This window comes from Suricata suricatta, chromosome 8 (assembly GCF_006229205.1).
Source record: "Suricata suricatta isolate VVHF042 chromosome 8, meerkat_22Aug2017_6uvM2_HiC, whole genome shotgun sequence".
Taxonomy (NCBI): Eukaryota; Metazoa; Chordata; class Mammalia; order Carnivora; family Herpestidae; genus Suricata; species Suricata suricatta.
In genome coordinates, this window is record NC_043707.1 from 16,261,234 (window position 1) to 16,285,106 (window position 23,873).

Consider the following 23,873-nt stretch of genomic DNA (forward strand, 5'->3'; position numbering starts at 1 on the left):
ATTCATTGATCAGTTCTAGAAGGCTCTGGTGGAGTCGATCGGGTTTTCCATGTAGAGTATCATGTCATCTGCGAAAAGGGAAAGTTTGACTTCTTCTTTGCTGATTCTGATGCCTTTTATTTCCTTTTGTTGTCTGATTGCTGATGCTAGGAGGGATGTCCACTCTCACCATTGTTGTTTAAAATTTATTTTTAAAAAACCTCAAGAGATTCTGGATATATTTGTTTTTCCCTTTTGTCTTCTGAACATTCTTAAATATATTTTAAAAATACAAACCTGAACTATTTCTGTGCTTGAATTAACTGCAGGAGGATGTCCCAGGAACCTAGGATATACATTCTTTTCCTGTTCCTTTTTCTGAGCCATGGAGTGGCAAGTCATAGAGTTCCAGATTCCATGCAGGGTAAGTCCTGAGGGAGGAATAATCTACCATAGTTTCTGCACATCTTAGGGAATGCAGTGGGGACAGGTCAGCGTAGGTACATGATGCTGTGAAGTGTTTTGGGATGTGTGCGTATGTGTGAGTGAGTGTGTGTCCATCCACATGTATACGTAGGATTTTCAGAATTATCCTAAAAGGGTTTTCTTTTTCTTTTTTTGAGTTTATTTTTATTTTATTTTGAGAGAGAGATAGGGAGCAAGCAGGGGAGGGGCAGAGAAAGAGGGAGACAGAATCCCAAACAGGTTTCGTGCTAATAGTGCAGAGCCTGATGCAGGGCTCGAATTCATGAACCATAAGATCATGACCTAAGCCAAAGTTAAGAGTCGGACACTAAACCGAATGAGCCACCCAGGTGCCCCTAAAAGGGTTTATCAAACCAGAGTTTTCACACACTGGGCCATGTTGGCACAGGTAAAGTTAAAATTCACTGAAATTTTCCTTCATGAGTGATTCTTTTATTGGGGTGTGGGGGCTCTTTTCCTAACCCGTATTTATATATCTGAAGATCACACCATTCAATTCTAGTTATACCTCCAATGGCTCTCTTACAGATTTGCATCCACTGTTGCAAAAAATGGCGGTGAGTATCTTGTTTTCTTTGAATCAAATTCTCCTCTACTGGATCTGCCAACTTTTGGGTGTTTTACTTGACGTTATTTCTTTGCCTTTTAGGAAGAAATAATATATGGACGCTATCTGAATGGTAATGTCCCTACTCTGTCCCCACTTCGCTGCCTCTGAAAATTTCAAACAGAATGTGCCTGTGATCTCTCTGGAATGATTCTTTTAAAGTTGTCTTTTCATTTTATTCCCATGTAGCCTTACTGGATCTCATACAGTTTCAAAGGTAACCCACCCTAGAGGGGAGGGGAAGGGATAGAATAGATGCTTCATAAAAAAAAATCTTAAATTGAAGTCTCTTAATTCCAAAAAGTAATACATACGTACTTAACTCATTACAAAAAAAAATAGCACCCAGTGCACAGGTGTTTGAATGTAGCTACATTTGTTTCACAAACTTGTATTCCTCTCTGCTCCACCACAAGTACTAACCTTTATTGAGGGGTTACTATGAAACCATAACATTCTTAGTGCTTTGTGCATAGAAACATATCCAATCCTCACAAGCACCCCCAAGGAAGGTCCTCTTGTTTCTCATTGGACAGAACAGTGAAAGGGAGGCACAGGGAGGGTGAATCAAGGTCACACCGCCGGGTAGTGTGGAGGAGCTGAGTTGTACATCCAGCAGCAGGGCTTGGGGCTCCAGGGGGTATTGCCCTGTCATGTTTTACACTGCGGATGGGCTAGTGGTAGATCCTGGGGCTGTGGGGGCAGGGCACTAGAGAGTGTTGTGAAAAGACAAATATTAGCAGAAAATTCTAATACGATGCGTACTGTGAAGGAGAAGATATGGGAGCCCATGACAGGAGCACTCAATTATGTTAGTGGAAAAGATTTCCCATAAATACTCTTCTTCCTAATGTAACTTTAACTCTCGTTGATAGTTCTGGATATATTCTTTCAGGCTAAAATCTGTCTCTATCTGTCTATCTTTGTATTCATTTGTTCATTCATAAACTTATTTAATAACAAGAATTTCCCAATTGTTTAAGGCAGAAGGACTTATCTGCTGCCAATGATGCATTATAGCTAGAAGCTAAAGTATAACTCATTCCTTTTACATGAATGGGTGACATTCCATTGAATGGATGTACCGTAACATTTAACAAATGTTAAAATATTTGTTTAACCTTTTACTTTTTGTTGGATATTTGAGTAATTTCCAATTTTTGGCTGTTATGAACAAAATTATGCATTTTCTATGTGTTGGATATTGTTTTAAGCACTTAAGATGTGTGAACAAATAGAATCCTCACAAATCTTAGATATATTGCATAGAAAGGGACACTGAGGCACAGGAAAATTCAGTAAATTGCCTAAGACCACACAATTAAGTGGCAGAGCCAGGATTCAAATCTAGGTTTTGAGCCTATACTCTTATACTGTGCTATTCCACCCTTTCATGGTATACACTGTATCTGCCTTTTAAACTTTACATAGTAAGGATATTTTTCCAAGTCTGTCTGTTTGGATTGTAGTTAACCCAAGTGAAATGTTATGGGAATTAGAATATTGCACACAACTCAGAAATTGATCATGGTCTTTGAGAGAATGGGATCCAGGAGAGTTCTTAGAATTGAAAACTCCCCCACCACTGTGCCAGGTTAACAAGTCTCCTCCTCCTCCAAACACAAAGTTCCTAGCATCCCTGGCCCATTCCCCACATCCTCTCTGAATCCTGGTCCCCTGGCCTCTTGGTAAGTAGGGAAACTACTCATTGTAGGGGAGCCTATCATTGTGACTTTCTCCTATCTGTCTTCAAATGAAGGTCCCACGGGTGGATGGCAGAGCTGTCGCACAAAGTCCTGGCCTATCTGAATTCACGGAATGTTACCTTCACCATCCCCAGCCTGCAGGTACGTACCTGAGACTCATCCCGGTCACATATTCACCTCTCAGTGCTCAGTGAGGAGTTGTAAACTCGGGCCAGGTAGGATGGAGATGTAGACTAGGTATAGAGATAGCCTTCACTTCTACAAAGAAACCTGTTTTGTCCCGTTGTTTTGAAACTTTTGTGTTTTTCCACTTTTCCACCTTTAATGGAGACTTAGTGTATTAGGGTATAGGACTGAGCTGCTGTAGCAAAGAGAACCCAGATTCCAGCAGCTCAAACAATTTTGTCTGTTTGTTTCTTTTTTTTTAAATTTTTTATAAGTAATCTCTACATCCAACATGGGTCTTGAACTCATGACCCTGAGCTCAAGAGTTGCATGTTCTACTGAGCCAGCCAGCCACCCACCCACAGTTTAGTTTACTTCTATCTCATGGTATAATTCAGAGTTGGGTGGGAGATCCAGAGAGGAGAGGAAGCTCTATTTCAAAAGACCATCCAGGGGCCCAGGTTCCTTCCCTATTGTTGCTTTGTCATCCTCTAGGGAGCTGTTGCCCACATGACTGAAAAGCACATCCATTCTCCAACCCAGGATGGGCGGGGGTGGGAAAGAGGAAGTGAAGGGTGAGCATTTTCCCTTTAAGGACGTGACTTGCAAGTTGCACACTTTGTCCTGCTCACATTCCATTGGCTCACAGTCCACCGTTACATGTTACTGAAGAGGAGTAAGAAGAGAGGCATTTCTGAGAAGCCATGTAGGCAGCTAAAACTCGTGGGATTCTGTTGCTAAATGGAAATACAGGAGATGGATATTTGCACATAATTATCAGTCCCTTGATCATGGGTCCAAGAAATATTTTTCTTCTCTTTTAACTCTACTGTAAAAAAACCCAGTAGCACAGGTATGTTAATAGATGGCAATAATATTTGTAGAGCAGTAGGGCATGGTAGGGACTGTGACAAACTGGACAGCACATACCTCATCAGCATGAGCATCACCCCAGTGTGGAATGTCATGTCTTTACCATTATACTGTGAATAACACAGAAAATTGAGGATATGTTCTTTCGGTATCCAGAAACTATCAAGGAAGTCATGTCATTGATGGATGAAGTCCTGATGCCTTTATTTGAATTTTTATTTACTTATTTTTTTAAATGTTTATTTATTTTTGAGAGAGAGAGAGACAGAGAACTAGTGGAGGAGGGGCAGAAAAAGACACACACACACACACACACACACACACAGAATCAGTCCAAAGCAGGCTCTAGGCTCCGAGCTGTCAGCACAGAGCCCGATGCAGGGCTCAAACTCAAGAACCATGAGATCTTGACCTGAACTGAAGTCAGCCGCTTACCCAACCGAGCCACCCAGGTGCACCTTATTTACTTTATAGTGAAATGACTATATCAACCAACATTCACATGAGGACTACATTCAGAGAGCTGGTTGCTAACTAGTTACCAGGACATCCATTAGCTGGAGGTGGCTGTTGGCTTCATAGCATCTGCTTTCTTTCTTCTGTTCATCAGTCTGTGGCAACCTAAACGGAAGTAATGGCTGTCCCTTTTCTGTCTAGCAGTAAGTTTTCTCATGATATATAAAGTTTGTTTATGTTGAGAGAGAGAGTGTGCATGTGTGCATGCAGGGGAGGAGCAGAGAGAGAGGGAGAAAGAAAATCCCAAGCAGGCTCTGCACTGTCGTGTGGACGCCAATTCAGAGGTTGAACTCAAGAACCGTGGGATCATGACCTGAGCCAAAATCAAGAGTTTGGATGCTCATCCAACTGAGCCACCCAGATGCCCCAAGATATATGTATTTTAGCCTGACCAGTAGATACATTCTCTCTCCTGCTATGTATAAATTTGTTTATTCATTCAACATCTACTTATCTAGCCTCTGTTCTCTGCCAGGCATAGTTCTAGATACTGGAGATGCAGGAGAACAAGGCAGTCACATTACTACCCATATGGACCTTTCATTTTAGAGGAACAGTCACTGAGTAAATAATTATTCAACTCATTCAGGATAGTGAATAATGGGTGGCATATACTGACCACTTACTGTGTGCTAGGCAATACTGAAAATGCTTTACACACACTTATTTAATCGTCGTAACCAGTGTGGGGTACATGCTGGCTTAGTCAGTGGAGCATGCAACTCTTGATGTCAGGGTTGTCAATTCGAGCCCCCTGCTGGGTGTAGAGATTACTTTAAAAAAATGCAGTATTCCCCATTAAATTTAATTTGCAGATGAACAATAAATAATTTTTTCGCATAAGTCTCATGCAATATTTGGGACATACTTATGCTAAAAAATTATTCACTGTTTAACTCCAATTCAGATGTAATTGGGCATCTTGTATTTTATCTACCAGTCCTAATTGAGTAACTCATCCAAGACCACACAGCTAGTTGGTGGCAGAGTGGGGATGTGCACATGGGTTGTCTGGTTTTAGAGCCCACCTTTTGCCCAGGACATCATTATATGCTGCCTTTCTAGAGCACCTTTATTTAAGGGAGATTTAGAAAATAATTCCCCAGACAGCAGAGGTAATCTCTTTAGGAAAGGCTGCTGACCTCTGCCCCTCACTTTAGAAGGGATGCCAAGGGGGAATTTGTTCATGCTGCCTGAATTTTTCTTCTACTCTGGTAGCTTGGGGTGTGGGAGAGGTTTGAGCAGTGCCAGTCTGGGGGTGGTTAAACTTCCTGGACAGATGCCAGTGGCTCTGGACTTGAAACCTCAAGCACCTACAGGGACCAGGCAGGTTACCAGGAGATCAGCTGGCTGGCTGGCTGGTGAGTAGGAGTGTAATTACAGGGAGCAGCTGGCCCTTGGCTTGCTGATTATCACCAGGACAGGGATGCCGCCCAGCGTTGCCAAATCTTTGTGTTTTCCAAGGGAAGTTGGAAGTCTGGATTTTTGTGGGGAATCCCCTGACTTCAAAGTGTTGGCAGCTAATGAAAAATTTTGGAGCCAGCCAAACCAAACATGGCTGCCAGCTTCCAGCTTGTGGTCTCTGCAGGGAAGTAGGTGGCCTGGCTGGGCTGCTGGCCGTGGTGCTGACCCGGTGCTCCTGTCCTGTCCTCACTGTATCTCAACACTCCCTATCAAGGCAGCCATGGAAAACCACCTGGAGCAGCGTCTGCACCAGCCCCAGAAGCTGCTGGAGGACCTGAAGGAAACAGATGATCAGCAATTCCGCACCGCCATGAAATGCCTCTTGGAAGACAAGAAGGATGTCTTGGTGAGGCATTCTTGGCACCCCGGGAGTAGGGGAAGTCCAGGGCCAGTTGGCATTTGTTGAGTTGAATCCAACTGAGCCTGACTCAGGCCTTGGCCCTCTTGTTTGTCTTCCTCCCACCTTCTCCCTTTGCAACCGCCCTCCCCCACTCCCCTCCCCAGGAGCTTGGAGACCTTGGTTTTCTCACTTACTTTCTTCAAATAAAGAGCCTTATATACATTTATAGGTACTAAGAAATGAGGAGAATTGAGGAGCTTCTAATAGCTTGGCTTGATAAACACCCATGAATAATTACTGTGCATAAGTGGACACCGGGTTCAGAGACAGAGGACTACCCCTGACCTGAAGGGGTTCACAGTCTGGGAGAGGGAATGAGACAAAAAACAGAAATAGACACATTTCCACAAAACAAAGTTGGTAGTCTAAGAGCATCACAAAGCAAGGCCTGTGAGACCCCAAAAATCCTTGGGACCCAGAAAGGTGAGGTTTCGAGTTTTCTTTATCAGAGACCATTTAGTGTGGACCAGTGTTTCTCAAAAGGAGATGAACCATGTAAACATTTTAATAATCACAGATTTATTTTAATGTCTGTTATTAAAATAGAATGGATACACCAAACCTGTTGGTTTGGGAGAGATGTGATGTTTCCTTTTTTGAAATGACTTTAAGTTAAAAAAAAAAAGAGTCCGTTTAAAAATCATATGAGGTAAACAATAGAAAAGGGAGTGCAAAAATGGCAAAAATGAGGATGGTAGTCTATGAAAACGATACATATTTTTAATATTTATTAATTTAATAAATAAATTTATTTTAAGTTTATTTATTTTGAGAGAGAGAGAACATGTGTGCCGGGGAGGGGGCAGAGAGAGAAGGAAAGAGAGAGAATCCTAACCAGTCTCTGGGCTGTCAGTGTGGAGCCTGACACAGGGCTTGAATTCACAAACCACAAAATCATGACCTGAGCCAAAATCAAGAGTCAACCACTTAACCAACTGAGCCACCCAGGTGCCCCAATGAGATATATTTATTAAATGTATATTTTTTTATTCATTTTGAGAGAGACAGGGAGAGAGAATGAGTGGGGGGAGGGGCAGAGAGGAGGAGAAGGAGGGGAGAGAGAGAGAGAGAGAGAGAGAGAGAGAGAGAGAGAGAGAGAGAGAGAGAATCCCAAGCAGGCTCCTCACTGTCAGCACACAGCCCAACACAGGGCTTGATCCCAGGAACTGTGAAACCGTGACCTGAGCTGAAGTTGGATGCTTAACCACCTGAGCCACCCAGAAGCCCCCTAAGCTGCACTCCTAATGACTACACTATTTTAGCTCCAGACAATAAATGACCATAGTTAAACATTCGGTCATGATTATAAGGATGTGCTTAGATGCAGGTACCTAGTTCTGTATAAGTTTGGTCAGGTTGCTTATTCTATCTTTTGTTTTCATCACCTGCAACACTGAGATAATAATAGCATATAACATTGGTTGAGTGTTCACCAGGTGCCAGGCACGATACACTCATTATCTTAAATCTTTTTTTTTTAATTTTTAAGTGTTTTTTTAAATTTATTTTTGAGAGACTGAGAGAGACAGTGCAAGCAGAGGAGGGTCAGAGAGAGAGGGAGACACAGAGTCCGAAGCAGGCTCCAGGCTCTGAGCTAACTGTCAGCATACAGCCCAACACGGGGCTTGAACCCATGAACCGTGAGATCATGATCTGAGCGGAAGCCAGACGTTTAACCGACTGAGCCACCCAGGCACCCCTCATTGTCTTAATTCTTATGCAAACCCAAGAGATAGACATTGGTTTTATCTTCATTTTACAGAGGGGGAAACTGAGACTTTAAAAAGGTAAGTGAATTGCTTGGGAACACACAGATAATAAAGGGAGGACTTGGGATTTGAACTTAGGAATGTCTGGTCCTTGGATCTATGGAGCTTAACCTATTGGACTGTCATGAGAATTACATGAGAAGAGACATGTTTGCTTCATGCCTGGCATGGTGCCTAGTGTGTGGACATTGCTCAATAAATGGTGGTTATTATGTTTGTTGCAGGGTGTTCTGGGTGAAAGACTGAGGTGCCAATCAAATTGGGACTAAGCTTTGTCACCATTTCTGAGTTCTGTGGTTCAGGAGAGCCATTCACTATTCATTCATTCATTCCAACATGCCTTCTCAATGTCTTCCGTGTACCTTCCACTAGGCACATGGCTGGGACCTCAAGGACTTTTCCTGGCTCAGTCATAGCTGCACACTACAGTCAGGTACCTGGACTCCACCACAGTCCAGTTAAATCAAACTCTGTGCGGTGGTGCTGGGATCACTTCCCCAGTGATCTGGTGTGCAGCCAGGGTTGAGAACCATTGGTGTGGAGGAAAGATGAGCCCATAAACATTCTTAATGCATCATAGAGTTGGGCTCAAGGTGATTTGACCAAAGTAGAAGGGCATTCAGGAAGACTTCGCTAAGAAGGTAATCACAATTGAGCTTACCCTTGAGAGATGTGCTAGCTGGATTTTGCTTGGGGAAGGAGGGGGAGAGAATTCCAGCTCAAGCAAGTGCCTGAGGTGTGAGTCACATGGTATATCTGGAAAGTGAGAAGTTGCTTACTGTGGGTGAGGCAGGTGAAGGCTTCAACTTTGTTCTGTAGGAGATGGAGAGTTCTAGAAGGTTTAACGTAGCAGCGTGGTGTTGAACAATGGTCCTGAAGTTCCCCACTGGAAGTCCTTCTCAGGGCTTCCAAATCCAGAGGCCGCTCTCAAGACAACCCTGGCTTCCTTCTTTACAGGATCTGGAGGATGTCGTTATTGACTTGGGGGCGATTCGGGAACAAGCTTTGCAGAGCCCTGGTGTGAACCGCAGCCTATTTGTCATCACTCTGGAGAGGTGTTTCCAGGTGCTGAACTCCCTGGAGTGTGTGGAGATCCTGGGCAAGGTACTGAAGGGCTCCTCAGGCAGTTTTCTCCAGCCAGACATCCCAGAGAAGCTCCCCCGGCACCTGCCAGAAGACGCTTTCAAGAACCTGTGAGTGCTTCCTCAGCCCTTGAACCCCACTTCCCATCCTCAGAGGTGATGGGTAGCAGGGGGAGAAGGCAGAAGGAACAGGTTAACATCTGTGGAGTTTAGCGATGGATGATTAAAACTGTGCCTCCCAAATGTCGGTCATTCTGGTGACATCTTCACAATTTTTGCCATATCTGTATACCACTCATACTATTTTTTTATGTTTATTTATTTTTGAGAAAGAGAGAGAGAGCATGCAAGTGGGAGAGGGGCAGGGAGAGAGGAAGAGAGAAGATCCAAAGCAGGCTCTCCGCTGACAGCAGAGAGCCTGATGCAGGGCTCCAACTCATGAACCATGAGATCATGGCCTGAGCCCAAGTAAGACGCTCAACTGACTGAACCACCCAGTCACTCCCTCCCTCTACTGGTACTATAATTTACTTCACATTTTTTCTTTATAGTGACTGATTCTATTTAGTTAACATTTATTTAAAAAGTAACTTTGATATCATTACTATAAGATCAAGTCATATTTGGACCAAATGGGACTTCTGGATGTGACAACAAGGAAATTGTTGTTGACTGGGGCCACAAGAAGATGTGTAGCAGGGAGGGGACCAGGCCATAGTGGTTCAAGGTGACCAAGACACTTCACACCCAGAAGAGTGTCTATAATCAAAATGTCAGATAAATATTTTCAAATGACATATCTGATAAAGGGTTAGTATCCAAATTATATAATCTCAATACCCAGAAACCAAAAGATTGAATAAAAATGGGCAGGAGAAAACTCCTGGATGGCTCAGTTAAACATCCAACTCTTGCTTTTGGCTTGGGTCATGATCTTAAGGTTTCGTGGGTTCAAGCCCTGTGTCAGGCTCTTCGCTGGTGGCATGGAGTTTGCTTGGGATTCTCTCTCTCTCCCTCTCTGTCTCTGTCCCTCCCCCACTTGTGCGATCTCAGTCTTTCTCAAATAAATAAACTTAAAAATAAAATAAAAATGGCAGAAGACATGAATAGACATTTTTTCAAAGAAGACATACAGATGGCCAAAAGACTGACACATGAAAACATGCTTAACATCACTCGTCATCAGGCAAATACAAAGCAAAACCATAATGAGCTATCACCTCACGCCTGTCAGAGTGGAGTGGCTAAAATCAACAACACAAGAAATAACAGGTGTTGGTGAGGAAGCAGAGAAAGGGGAACCCTCTTGCACTGTTGGTGGGAATATGAACTGGTGCAGCCACTCTGGAAAATGGTACGGAGGTTCCTCAAAAAGTTAAAAATAGAACTACCCTATGATCCAACAATTGCACTACTAAGTATTTACCCAAAGAATACAAAAATCCTAATTCAAAGGGATATATGCACCAATGTTTACAACAGCATTATCAACAATAGCCAAATTATGGAAAGAGCCCAAGTTCCATCAACTGATGAATGAATAAAGAAGATGTGTGATATATGTATATATCCCTGTTTGTCTATCTGTCTGTCTATAATGGAATATTACCCATAAAAAAGAATGAAATCTTGCCATTTTTAAAGTTTATTTTTTTATTTTGAGAGAGAGAGAATGTGCAGGGCGGAGAGAGAGAATCCAAAGCAGGGCTTGGTTTCTTGAACTGTGAGATTGTGACCTGAGCTAAAACCAAAGGTCAGATGCTCAACTGACTCAGCCACCCAGGCGCCCTGAAATCTTGCCATTTTCAGTGGTGTGAATAGAGCTAGAGAATATTATGCTAAATGAAATAAGTTAGTCAACTAAGGCAAATACCATACGATTTCACTCATACATGGAATTTCAGAAAGAAAACAAATGAGCAAAGGGAAAAAAAGAGAGAGGCAAACCAAGAAACAGACTGTTAAGTATAGAGAACACACATAGTTACCAGGTGAGTGGGGGACAGGTTAAATAGATGATAGGGATTTAGGAGGGCACTTGTGATGAGCACCAGGTGTGGTATGGAAGTGTTGAGTCACTATATTGTACACCTGAAATTAAGATCACACTGTATATTAGCTAACTGGAATTTAAATAAGAACTTAAAAAAAACCCAGCCCCCTCACCAGAATGTCAGCTACTAACAAGTGTTGGTGAGGATGTGGAGAAATCAGCACCCTCATACGCTGTTGGTGAGAGCATGAAATTGTGCAGCCTCTTTGGACAACAGTCTGGCAGTTCCTCGAAAGGCCAATCACGGAGTTGCCATTAACCCAGCAGTTCCACTCCTGGGTTATCTACCCAAGAGAAACGAAAACGTCTGTCCACACGAAAAGTGGTACATGGATGTTTACAACAGAATTATTCATTATAGACAAAAGGTGGACACAACCCAGAGGTCCGTCAACTGATGAAGCGATAAAGAAAATGGGGTGGGTATGAGCGATGGAATAGTATTTGGCAGTAAAAAGGAATGAAGCGTCCACACCTGCTCCAAAATGCATGAACCTTGGAAACATCACACAGAGTGAAAGAAGCCAGACACAAAGATGGCATATTGCATGCTTCATTTATCTGAAATGCCCAGAAAGGCAAACTTGGGAGACAGAAAGTAAATTAGTAGGTTCTAGGGTTTGGGGTGACTAGTGAGAGGGGAGGAAGCTAAAGGGTATGGGGTTTCTTTTTGAGATGCTTAAAATGTTCTAAAATTGACTGTGGTGACAGTTGCACAATTTGGGAACAGCACCATTGAACTGTACATTTTCAATGGGTAAGTTGTATGGAATATGAATTGTATCTCCATAAAACTGTTAGAAAAGAAGAAGAGGAGGTGAAGGAGGGGGAAGAAGTAGAAGAAGGGGAAGAAGAAGAAGTAGTAGCAGCAGCAGCAGCAGCAGTGGTAGTTGTAGTGACCAGGAGGTAAGGAAGTGGAGAGAACTATTTTGGAAGGAAGGCATTCAGATGTGAAGGAGAAAGGAGAAATGGGAAAATAGGCAAATGTAGTAAGGGAGTGAGAAGGCTTTTTAACACAAGACAGCTTTGGTTACATTTGCTGTTTTGACCCATCTCAAGGCCTCCACCTGTTTGTTCCTTAATTGACAACCATGTTTGTCATTTAGATCCGCGGTGTTCAAAGACCTCTACGACCAAACCTCGGCTCATTCCCAGAGAGCTCTCTATGCCTGGATGACTGGGATTTTGCAGACAGCCTCCAATGCTACTGGTGAGCCTGGGCTTTAAGGGGGGATCACTTTTCAGGGGGAGTCCATCCTTAAAAGTGGTGCTTCTCTAAAGATAAGGATTTGATTTCATTGTTATGTATGATTTTTCTTCATCCTTACCGCCTTCCAGATGTGGCTTATGGAATAAAACACACACGCCATTTCATCAATACACTTTTCACATGCTGAAGGGGCGTCCTGGTTTGCAAGTGGAACAGAAATAATGATGCTATCTTAGATTCAAAGAGAAGCTTTTTAGCAAAGTCATGAGTTCAAAATGTGCATCATAAATCTGTATTAAAGTGGGACACAATAAATTTTTAAAAGGAAATCTAGGCGATAAAGCACAGAAATTCAGCGCTATGTTTCCTGGCAACCAAAGCAGAAATAGGTCAGGATTCATTGATTTTACAGATGTGTATTAGAGGAGTCAAGTTCATGGAGACGGAAAGTAGAATGGTGGTTGTCAGCGGCCGGGGTGGGAGGGAGGAATAGGGAGTCATTGTTTCATGGGGACAGAGTTTTGGTTTTGCGAAATGAAAAAGTGCTGGAAATGGATGGTGATGGCTGCCCAGCAAAGTGAATGCACTTAACACCACTGAACCACACACTTAAAAATGGTGAAGTTAGTAAATTTTAGGTTATGTTTATTTTAATACAATTAAAAAAGGAGGAAAGGATGGCCAAATAGATTAGTAATGCAGACAGAGTCTCAGATGGCTTCAATTTGCTGAATATTTTAATATTTTAAAAAATATTTAAAAATATTTAATAAACTAAATAAAATATTTAATAAAAGAAATAAATATTGTATTTATTTTGAGAGAGATAGAGAGCACAAGTTGGATAGGGACAGAGAGAGAGGAGAGAGCAAGAATCCCAAGCAGGCTTCACACTGTCAGCACAGAGCCCAGTGTGGGGCTCCAAATGAACCATGAGATCATGACCTGAGCTGAAATCAAGATTTGGATGCTTAACCAACTGAGCCACCCAGGTGCCCAATTTGTTGAGTGTTTAATGGAAATAATGTAAACAGAATAAACTTTTAAAACACTTACCAAATCCCATTATGTGTCAGCCACTGGAGATACCAGAGGAAAATAAGACAAGGTCTCTGCTCTCATGGAGCTCTTCTTTTATGGGGGGAGAGTAGGTGGAGGAAAGTTTTTAACTAGCAGATTAAGAAGAGGGGGAGAGAGAACTCAGGTACTGGTAGCTACTGTGAAGAAAATAAAATGGATAAATGCTATGAAGAGGCTGCGTGCTTTCAACCAGAATAGGGCTTGGCAAACGTTTTCTTTAAAGGGTCAGAGTAAATATTTTAAGCTTTGTGGGCCTGTAGTTGGGCTCAGTTATTCAACTCTGATGTCCTGGTGCTAAAGCAGACATTGACAGCAGATGAGCAGGCATGGCCGTGTCCCAGCAAAACCTTCTTTATGGACACCGAAATTGGAATTTCAAACTTGTCACATGTCACAAAATGTTCTTCCTCTTTTGATTTTACTTTCGACTATTTAAAAGTGTAAAAACCAAGCTCGCAGCCTTTACAAGAGCAAGTGGCGGGCTGGATTTGGCCTGTGGGCTATAGTTTGCCAGCCTGTGGACTAAGAAACCAGAGATGACTTGACGTCTGAATTGAGACCAAAATGAGACATGGAATCAGTCCCGTGAGGCACTGGAGGGAGGGCGTGGCAGGCAGGGGGACCCGCAAATACAGAGGCCCTGAGGCAGGAATGAGCTCTGTGATTTGGGGAAACCTAAAGAAAGCCTGTGGGGCTGGAGTATTCTGAGGGCCAGTCAATCCTTTTCCTGGAATTAAGCTCTGAGATTTGTATATAAGGAGCGTTCAACAACAGAATAATCAATGTCTTCAGTGGCGTAGCAGAATTCCCTCTGCCTGATGCATACTTATGGCCTCCAGAAATCTAAATCTTACACTATGTAACCCCAAGACGGCCGCTCAACCTCTAGGCTTCCAGAGTCCTTATTGCCAGAATTTAATTAAAGACAGACTTTCCTTCTAAAGTTCCTCTACATTATGTTTCATTATTATACTAAAGTGGATTAAAACTAATTCTGTTTAGACTTTAAGCTTTTTATTTTTCATGAAGTCCTTAAGGTACCTGGAAATACTTTGGGTGTTAAAAATGTCCCAATCTTAGGGGCACCTGGGTGGCTCAGTCAGTTAAGTGTCTGTCTCTTGGTTTCAGCTCAGGTCATGCTCTCACCATTTATGAGTTCGGGCCCTGTGTCAGGCTCTGTGCTGACAGTGCAGAGTCTGCTTGGGATTCTCTCTCTCTTCCTCTCTCTCTGCCCCTCTCCACTAGCTCTCTCTCTCTCAAAATAAAGAAGTAAACTTAAAAAAAAGAGTCTGTTTCTAAAAAAAAAATCAATCTTGGAGATCCTTGGACTGCAGAAATATAGTTTATGCTTTATAATTTAAAATTAACAACTCAACTTGGTTCTTGCTGATTTCCTGCCCTTCCCCTCCCAAACTCTCTAGTCTTCTGGGACCACCCTTCTAATAACCAAGGCAGATGTCCACTGTCTCTGTATCATTTAGGGAACCCTAGGGTGCTTACCCGTGCTCACCCCAACAGATCTGATTCCTGGGCCGGGGACCGGTTGTTCTTGTGACTTGACCCACACAGCGGCCGACTTTACCAACTCATCTGGGCATGTGAGTCATCACCCGTGGCTTTTCGCAACAGCTCTTGGTGATGGATTCACCGTGCCTTGTAAATGCTCCCCTGCTTCTTCCATTTTCCCCAAATGCCACCAAAATAATGTTGTTGTGTATAAAAGTCTTTTACTGGAGGATTAGAGGCACTGGGGGCTGATTCTAGCTTAGTGAAACTTGACGTCCAGCTAGATCCTGGACATGATTGTTCTTGAAGTCCCACTGACATCCCACTGGTGAGCAATTTCAAATGCCTGAACAGAGTGACAGAGAGAGTCTTCTGGGATTTCCGAGGAGGGAGAAATTACTGATGAGTGAGGAGACAAGACAAGGTGTTAGGAAGGAAGAAATGTTTGAGGTCATTTTTGAAGATGGGATTTTGGAGCGGAAGCGTTAGGGCAAAGGCATTCTGGCTGATAAGAAGGACTCATGTGAGAGAAGATTTGAGGAACATTTGGGGTACATAGGAGGAAGGAGGAGTAGTTGGTTTGGCTCAAGTACAGTAACCTGGTGCTAATCAATAGGGCTGATAATGATTGTTACTGGTAGTAATAAAATAGACTCAAATATATTTCAGACTATTTAGTAAATATATTGCCAGACTATTTAGTAACAGAGTGAACTAAAAGAAAAGCTTATTTTGTGATCGTAACTATTAAAAAATAATCTGCATTTTTAATAAGTTCCCAGGACACTGGTGCTATTGGTCCGGGGACCACACTACTGAATAACCAACCCTCAGGTGGCTGGCATCTGTGATTTGCCTGTGGGTACCAGAGCATCTCACAGGTTGGAGGTGCTCCATGAATGGTTGTTGAATGAATTAATGAACACAAGAAGAAGGAGGTCCTACATCAAAGATGCCTTTGACTATCACATACCAGTGCAAAAGCTTGCTTTTATTTATTTATTTTATTTATTAATTTATTTATTCATTCATTCACTTAACATATTTATTCATTCATTTATTTTTTGCAGATGACTCTGTTTCATGGGTCAGTGCAGAAAACTTATGGATTTTGGGGAGATATATGGTTCACCTATCATTTGAAGAAATTATGAAAATTAATCCTGTAGAAGTAAGTTGGAAAAGTACATTTACATGTCCCCATCACCAAGTCATCTGGATAAAGGTGTGTGTGTTCTAAACCTCTCGTGTTTAGCCAGCCAGTCCAGGTGCCCTGGAAAATTGGATACCCACCTCAGCTAATATATCTTGAGCCTCTAAAGAAAACCCTCGTGTGGTTGGTCATCAGACTGTGGTTAGTGGAGAAGGGCCAAGAAAAGAAGTGTAGACAACCAAGATGCTCTGATGTGAACAAATATGGTATAAAGGAAATGTTGGCTGAGAACCAAAAATCATTTTAGAGTATTTTTGTATCCAGGAAAGGCCAAGGACGATAGTTATAGAGTTTCTGGTTCTTGGAAGCATGAACTCAAATCAAATGAAACATGGATTACAAGCAACTTCTATTTATAGCTACTTCTATTGATTGCTACCTCAGCATGAGCAGTGATTGGATTTTAACTATAGGGTCTACCGTTGAGAAATATATAGGTTCTAAGGTTACTTACCTCACAGGCCAGCCTGTCTCTGGCCTCCTGATGTTGACCTAATGACACTAAAATCTCTGGGCATCATGATTCTGGAAAGCAGTCTCCAAAACATGCCAACAGAGAGGCATTTATAAAGACTTTGAGGCTTGCCTCCAGTTTTTATCTTGTGTGCCTTGACTTTCTCCTGGCCAGTGAGAGAAGTGTTCATATCAGATGGCTGACTTGTTCCAGGGCCAACTGACCCAACGACGTCTGCTTATTATGAAACCAGAGACAGCACCAGGTTTTTCTTTTCAAAAAATTTTAATTGCAGTACAGTTGACATATGCAGGTTCCTCTTTTTACCCAGGAGGCTGAGAATATTTCACATAACTTTCCATTTATTTATTTATCTATTTATTGTTTTTGAGAGAGAGAGAGAGAGACAGAGTGTGAGCAGGGAGGGGCAGAGAGAGAGAGGGAGACACAGAATCTGAAGCAGGCTCCAGGCTCAGAGCTGTCAGCACAGAGCATGACGAGGGACTTGAACCCACAAACTGTGAGATTATGACCTGAGCCAAAATCACTTAACCAACTGAGCCACCCCTAGTGTCCCTAACTTCCAATTTATAATCCTCAGTTATAAAATGGTTAAACCTCACTTTTACTCTCCCAATATTGAGTGAATTTCCAGAAGTCAGATAGAGATTAAATTCTTATGGGAGCTGGGCCCCTGGGGAAGAATTTTTATTATTTATTTATTTATTTATTTATTTATTTTAATGTTTTTTATTTATTTTTGAGAGACAGAGAGAGACAGCGCAAGCAGGGGAGGGTCAGAGAGAGGGAGACACAGAATCCGAAGCAGGCTCCAGGCTCTGAGCTAGCTGTCAGCACAGAGCCTGATGTGGGGCTTGAACCCACGAATCGTGAGGTCATGACCTGAGCCGAAGCCGGACGCTCAACCGACTGAGCCACCCAGGCGCCCCAAGAATTTTTAAGATCAAGAGACCATTTGCAATTTTTCTTCATCATCTAGAAGTGTAGAGAAGAGAGGTGAAGGCACAGAATACCAACACGAAGGGGGAATTTATATGGACAAAGAGTAGAATCCACAAAGGAGAGACAACTTTATAAGCACAAAATATCAGTGAATAGAAAAATAAGAGACTTCAGCCTGACACCCTTGGACCCATAGGCAGAAAATGAACAAGAACAGAAAGACTGAATGGTACATGTAATAAAGTTGACTCTATTTATCTATGTCTTTCTCTCTATATATTTGCATCTTAGCAATGGAACACACACTCCTTTTCATCACCTGAGGCCCATTTGTAAACTAATTCATCTACTTTAAAACACCCCGATTCCCCAAAGTGAAACATTTGTGGACCACATTGTCTGACCTCCATATAACAAGTCTATAAATAAGTGTGCGAATACTAGCTTTCAAAGAGTTCAACTGCTCAGGTATTAAAACGTAATACTTTCCTAAATAGCAGTTGGGTTGAAGAGGAAACCAAAACAGTTGTTAGAGACCATTGAGAAACCCATGACCACAGGAGTTGGGCGTCTTGGAGTCTCTGAGATGGGGTGCAGTGCAGACCGCCAGTGTGGGGCTCTTTGGGGCCATGTCAGCCCTCTTCACCGGTCCTGTCCTTGTCCACCAGATTGGGCTGTTTATCAGCTATGACAATGCCACCAAGCAGCTGGATACAGTTTATGACATCACCCCTGACCTGGCCCAGGCGTTTCTGGAGAGGATCAGCTCTTCCAGCTTTGACATGAGGAATACCTCCACCATTCACAGGCAAGGGGTGGAGGCTCCGGGTCCTCACAGTGGTCTCCCAAGATGTGATCAGAGCACCAACTTCCTCTGAGCAGCAGAAGACCCTGGGAGGGAAGGGAGGCGGCTGGTGTATCTATACAGCCCCATGTCTCTGTGCATGTGAGGGGAGGCATTTCCCCAGAGAAATACCCTCTGGAAGGGTTTGAAAGTGGGGTGAGGTTGAACAAATGCTTTCTGAGCATCTCCTTTGCCAGGCATTTAATGCAGCCTTATCAAGTGCTAAGATTCCAGTTGTGGGCATAGAAATAGAATGTTTTAAATACTCAGTACTCAGTCTATGCCAAGGTAAACGTGTAGTTTCCATTAGGGTGGGTCAAGTATTAGAAATAGCTTTTGGCTCTCCATATTAATGAACCTCTTGTTATCCAGCATCTCAGGTGGGGAGTCCACAGTGATGTCAGCTATTTAGTGATCCTCCAGGAGTGCTTTCCAGCGGAGGCAGACCAGGAGCTGTGTACTTGATGACCCCAGAAAGGGTTTGAATATTAGCAGGAGAGTTTAGCCGTCTCTCCATCGCTCAGGGGCACATGTCATAGTGCTTCCCCTGACATCATTTATCATGTTAAATTTTACCAGAGTCACTTGTAAGGAATGTTCTTATCCGAAACTTAACATCTTCCTCCATCCTTACTAATTTTTACCCATTAGCTTGGGTCCCCTTTTTAGGTGTACACAAAAATAGCTTAGTGGTTAAGAACATGGGACCTGGAGCCAGACTCCCTGGGCTTCATCCTGGCTCTGCCACTTACAAGTTGCCAGATTTTGATTGTGTTACTTTACCTCTCTGTGCCTCCACTTCCCCATCTGTAAAATGGGAGATAATAATCTGCCTACTTTGTTAAGGTCCTTGTAAGGATTATGCACACCTGACACATAGTAGGTGCTCAAGACAGATTAGTTATTCAGTCTTCACTTCCCTTCTTTTCTCATCCAACACTTTTCAAATCCTTCCCTGACCTGGTTGTTCTTCTGTGGACATGTCTGAGCATGTTGGTGTCATTCTAAGAGGGTGGATCGAGGTTGAGCATGGTCAGCCAGGTGGTCCAGCCATGCTGGATTGAATAGATTTCACACTAACTCTAAGAGCATCCCCATTAATGAATCAGTGCCTGGTATCTCTAAGGAAGGATACTAACCAATTAGTATGGCTCTTCCCATTGAACTCTCACATTACTCCTGAGGCCATTGAACTCTCACATTACTCCTGAGGCCCACATTTGTAATATTGTGATGTGAATGATGGACAAAGCCAACCTCCCTTTTATTAAAAACTCAGAGAGGGGCGCCTGGGTGGCTCAGTCGGTTGAGCGTCCGGCTTGGGCTCAGGTCATGATCTCATGGATTGTAGGTTTGAGCCCTGTGTTGGGCTCTGTGCTGACAGCTCAGAGCCTGGAGCCTCTTCAGATTCTGTGTGTCCCTCTCTTTCTGACCCTCCCCTGCACACGCTGTCTCTCAAAAATAAATTAAAAAACATTAAAAAAATTTAAAGCTCAGAGAGACAGGGCTGGACCCTGTACAGTAGTGCACAGTGTGCACTGTTCAGCTGTGCAGTAGCCTTGCAGAGAAGTTAATTTGTTAGATCAAACATCCCATAGAACTGGGCTTCAAATTTTTGTTGGTTTAAATCTATGCTCTTAGCCACCAAACACAGTGCTCCCAGCTAGACCAGGGTTCATATCCCACTTCTGCCCTTACTCTGTTCTGCCTCCTTTTTCTTTCCTTTTGAAGTCACCATCATCTAGGGGTGTAGGTCATAACCATCTTGGAAATAGATGTGCCTCAGAGAAACCCTCAGGGTGGACAAACCTTTTATCTCCATGTGGGAAAATTGGGAGTTTTCTGTGGCCAACTCAGGATCACACTTTCCTTGTGCCCCTTACTGCCCAGGGAAGAGAGCTGGCATAATTGGATGGTTCTAGATTTAAGTCCTGGGTTCACTTCTTGTCTTGGGCAAGTCACTTGACCATGCTGAATCTGTTTGCCCTTCTGTGAAATGGGGCTAAGCGCATCTAGTAGTGCTGCTGTGATGGGGTAATCTGGGTACAGGGATCAGCACAGCCCCTGGCATGTGGTAGCTGCTCTGACCATGACTCTTGGCTCCGTGTGGGATGGGGCTGTGGTTGTGACCCCCAGCTCCGAGCCCCCTGCCAGCACCCTTATCTTCCCACACAGGCTGGGGCTGCTGGTCTGTTTCTACGATGACCTGGACTTGCTGGACGCCGCGGTAGCTCAAGTCCTCCTTCACCAGATGATCAAGTGCAGCCGCCTGAGGGGCTTCCAGGCTGGGGTTCACAAGGTGCGGATGGGGCACAGGGCCCTGGGGAAATGGTCAGAGAATTGGGGAGCACCGTCCTGCGTGGCCTTTGAGAGAAAACACGTGGGGTTAATCAGTATCTAAGTCCACTCACAGCAGATGGCGTCCCCAATCCTGGGGTGGCCTTCAGCAGTGTAGGGGAGAAGCCAGGATAGATCAGGATTCAGGCTGGCCACCTTGAACTTAACTGTGCATAAGGACCCCCTGGGGGTCCTAAATGTGGATTGTGATTCAGTGGTTCTGGGTGGAGCCCTGAGTGGAGAGTGCCTCCAGGCGATGCCGAAGCAGCTGGTCCAGTGACCGGGCTGAGAACAGCAAGTAGATAAAAGCCGGGTTCTCAGCCTGGCTCTGCATTAGCAGCCCTCAGCCAGCTCGGTCCCGAGATCCTCCAGGCACAGGTCAGAGGTGTGGCCTGGGAATAGTATGTGTTAAAAGCTCCTCACATGATTCTAGTGCAGCCTTGGTTCAGGTGACCTGATCAGAGTGTCTTTGTTGAGTTCCTAGACCAAAGCTCTGGACGGACTGACACAGGCTGTTTCTCACGTACCTTCTCCCTCCATCTCTCTCTCCTTTCTTCCCGTAAAGTCTCAGTTCTGCCCTGCTTCTCTCACTTTTTTGTTTCTTGTCATTTTTTTTAAGTTGAAAAGATGATGTAAGAACAATATTAAAGAAAAGGTTGGTAATACCATCAATAACCCCACAGCAGCTTTACATGTGTGACTGACTGTAAGATCCCCAATCCCATTTGACATTTGACACAGTCATTGTTATCTTGATCAGTGCATATTTTTAAAATTTATTTTTTTAAATGTTTATTTTTGCGAGAGAGAGAAAATGAGCATAAGTGGAAGAGGGGCAGCGAGAGAGGGAGACACAGAATGTGAAGCAGGCTCCAGGCTCTGAGCTGTCAGCACAGAACCTGACGCAGGGCTTGAACTCACAAATGGTGAGATCATGACCTGAGCCGAAGTCACACGCTTAACCAACTGAGCCACCCAGGCACCTTGCATATTTTTATTTTGAAGGAAAAGAATCTCTCCCAAGCAAACTCAAAGCAAACAAAATAAATGTATTTTAAGGCCACAGGTGTTGCCATGGCTGCACAAAAAGGAAATCCGATTAAGATATGTTTCCTGTGGGATCACCTAGCCAAGTACTTCTCAAGCCAGAGGGTGAATCAGAGTCACCTGGAGGGCTTATTAAAATACAAGTTGCTGGGCTTCTTGCTCAGACTCTCTGGTTCAGGAGGGCGGGGGCAGGGCCTAAGAATCTGCATTTCTAACAAGTATTCAGGTGATATTGCTCATCAAAGACCACAGGGCTTTGAGAAGCCCTGCTCTAGCACATTCCTGAGTCTTACAGATGTGGAAGCTGAGGTCTAGGGAAGAACAGCTGTGGAAAGTCGGAGAACCCAGGGGCTGCGACAGCTGTTTCTTTCGCTTCTCTCTGCTGCCCCCCAGTGGCCATTTCAGTATTGCCTGGTGCACTTTTTTTTTTTTAATAGTTTATTACCAAGTTGGTTTCCGTATAACACCCAGTGCACTTCCCCACAAGTGACCCTCTCTGGTGCACTTGTTTGAGAGGAATATATTCTTACAACCTCAGGTGTTAAAACATTTCAGTATTGCCTGGTGCACTTTTTTTTTTAATAGTTTATTACCAAGTTGTTATTTTGTACAGAGCTCATGTTACAATAGATAATTTTGTCACCTTTACTGGAAGGAGTTATGAAACACACTTAATATATAACTAAACAGGTATATTAAAAATAATTGTTAAGGAGATCTCAGAAACATTAAAACATGTATAAAGACAGTTTCCAGTAAAAAACAGAAAATTCCACTTCCATCCATATTGCAACTATGTGAAAGTTACATGCTATAGTTTACTTATAATGTATATATTTATAAAGGCATCAGAAGTCTTAGATACGTGTATACCCCATTACTTTAATTAATCATAGTTATTTTTATGAGGTAGGATTTTTAGGAGATGTTTACTTTGTTACTGTTGAGAATTAGTTTTACATGGATTCCATATTGTCATGAAAGCACCATGGGTATTTCATGAAAGAAAAACAGACATGTGCATGGATGCAGGGTTCAAGGTCACAGAAGAAAAATAGAGGGTATGAGAATGTGGTGGGATTATGGATAAAGTGAACAAAATTTCCTCCTGCCATGCATTAAGGCTGATTTAATAGAAAATTAATATTTTAATGAAGCACAAAGTGATTTTGCGGCATGTTAAGGTCAAGGCCAGAGGAGGTGATGTTCTCAGTGGGGCAACTGTTTGTCTTGCCAGGGCTTGCCAGCAGGGGGGAGGGGGGAGGCAGGGGCGGTGGTAGTGGTGCCCTGACAACCCCAGGCTATAGTCAGAGGGAGCCATGGTCTGTTTGTTCTCGACCCTCATTCCAGCTTGCTCCCCTTCTAGCTCAAAGCCAGCCTCCTGGACATTGCCACGGAGAACCAGACCCTCAATGAGACTCTGGGCTCTTTGTCAGATGCGGTTGTGGGCTTGACCCACAGTCAGCTGGAATCCCTCTCTCCCGAGGCTGTGCACGACGCCATCTCTACCCTCAACCAGGTCTCAGGCTGGGCCAAGAGCCAGGTCATCATCTTGTCTGCCAAATACTTGGCCCATGAGAAGGTCAGTTGGAGCTTTGAACTCTTTTTTAATGCTCTGAGACCCGGGGGCCAGTGACACACAGTGAGGGTGGTCAGTCAGTAAGAAGGAAGTGCGGAGGGGGACTTGCTCTGCCATTTACTAGCTGTGGGACACTGGACAATTGGCTCAACTTCTCTTTGCCTCATTTTCCCTATTTGTAAGATAACAGTAGCACCTCTGCTGCAGGATGGCTGCAAGGATTATGTGAGTCAGTGCACAGGAAGGGGTTGGAACATGTGACCTTGAGGATGAGCTCAGGGAGTGGTAGTAGCTACTGCTGTGCTGTTGGCAAAGTGTGGGATCCATCCCAGGATTTCCTTGTTGTTGCTAAGGCTGCGAACACATCCCTCATCTTGGGATGAGAGATAATGCTACTTTTTATTCATGTTGGGCTGCAGGGAGGGAATTGTTCCCATAGAAGATTCTGTTTGGAGGGGACAGGAGCTATAGATGCTCCTGGGGTGGGAAGTGAGAGTTTTTCCTGGGGCAATCATCTCTCTGCCCTGCGCTTAGTAGAAG

The 23,873-nt window shown here is 43.5% G+C and overlaps 1 protein-coding gene across 1 annotated transcript in view; it reads left to right on the plus strand.

Annotated features, from left to right (window-relative positions):
- Positions 1-312: 312 nt before the first annotated feature.
- OTOA (otoancorin) overlaps positions 313-23,873 on the plus strand; it is a 63,586-nt gene continuing 40,025 nt past the window's right edge. The window contains exons 1-12 of the mRNA XM_029948592.1: positions 313-403; positions 994-1,022; positions 1,115-1,145; positions 1,262-1,289; positions 2,832-2,919; positions 6,011-6,142; positions 8,923-9,158; positions 12,207-12,310; positions 15,967-16,067; positions 18,195-18,334; positions 20,546-20,669; positions 23,121-23,336. Coding sequence (XP_029804452.1) covers positions 313-403; positions 994-1,022; positions 1,115-1,145; positions 1,262-1,289; positions 2,832-2,919; positions 6,011-6,142; positions 8,923-9,158; positions 12,207-12,310; positions 15,967-16,067; positions 18,195-18,334; positions 20,546-20,669; positions 23,121-23,336 — 1,320 coding nt within the window. The remainder of the gene's footprint in view (positions 404-993; positions 1,023-1,114; positions 1,146-1,261; positions 1,290-2,831; positions 2,920-6,010; positions 6,143-8,922; positions 9,159-12,206; positions 12,311-15,966; positions 16,068-18,194; positions 18,335-20,545; positions 20,670-23,120; positions 23,337-23,873) is intronic.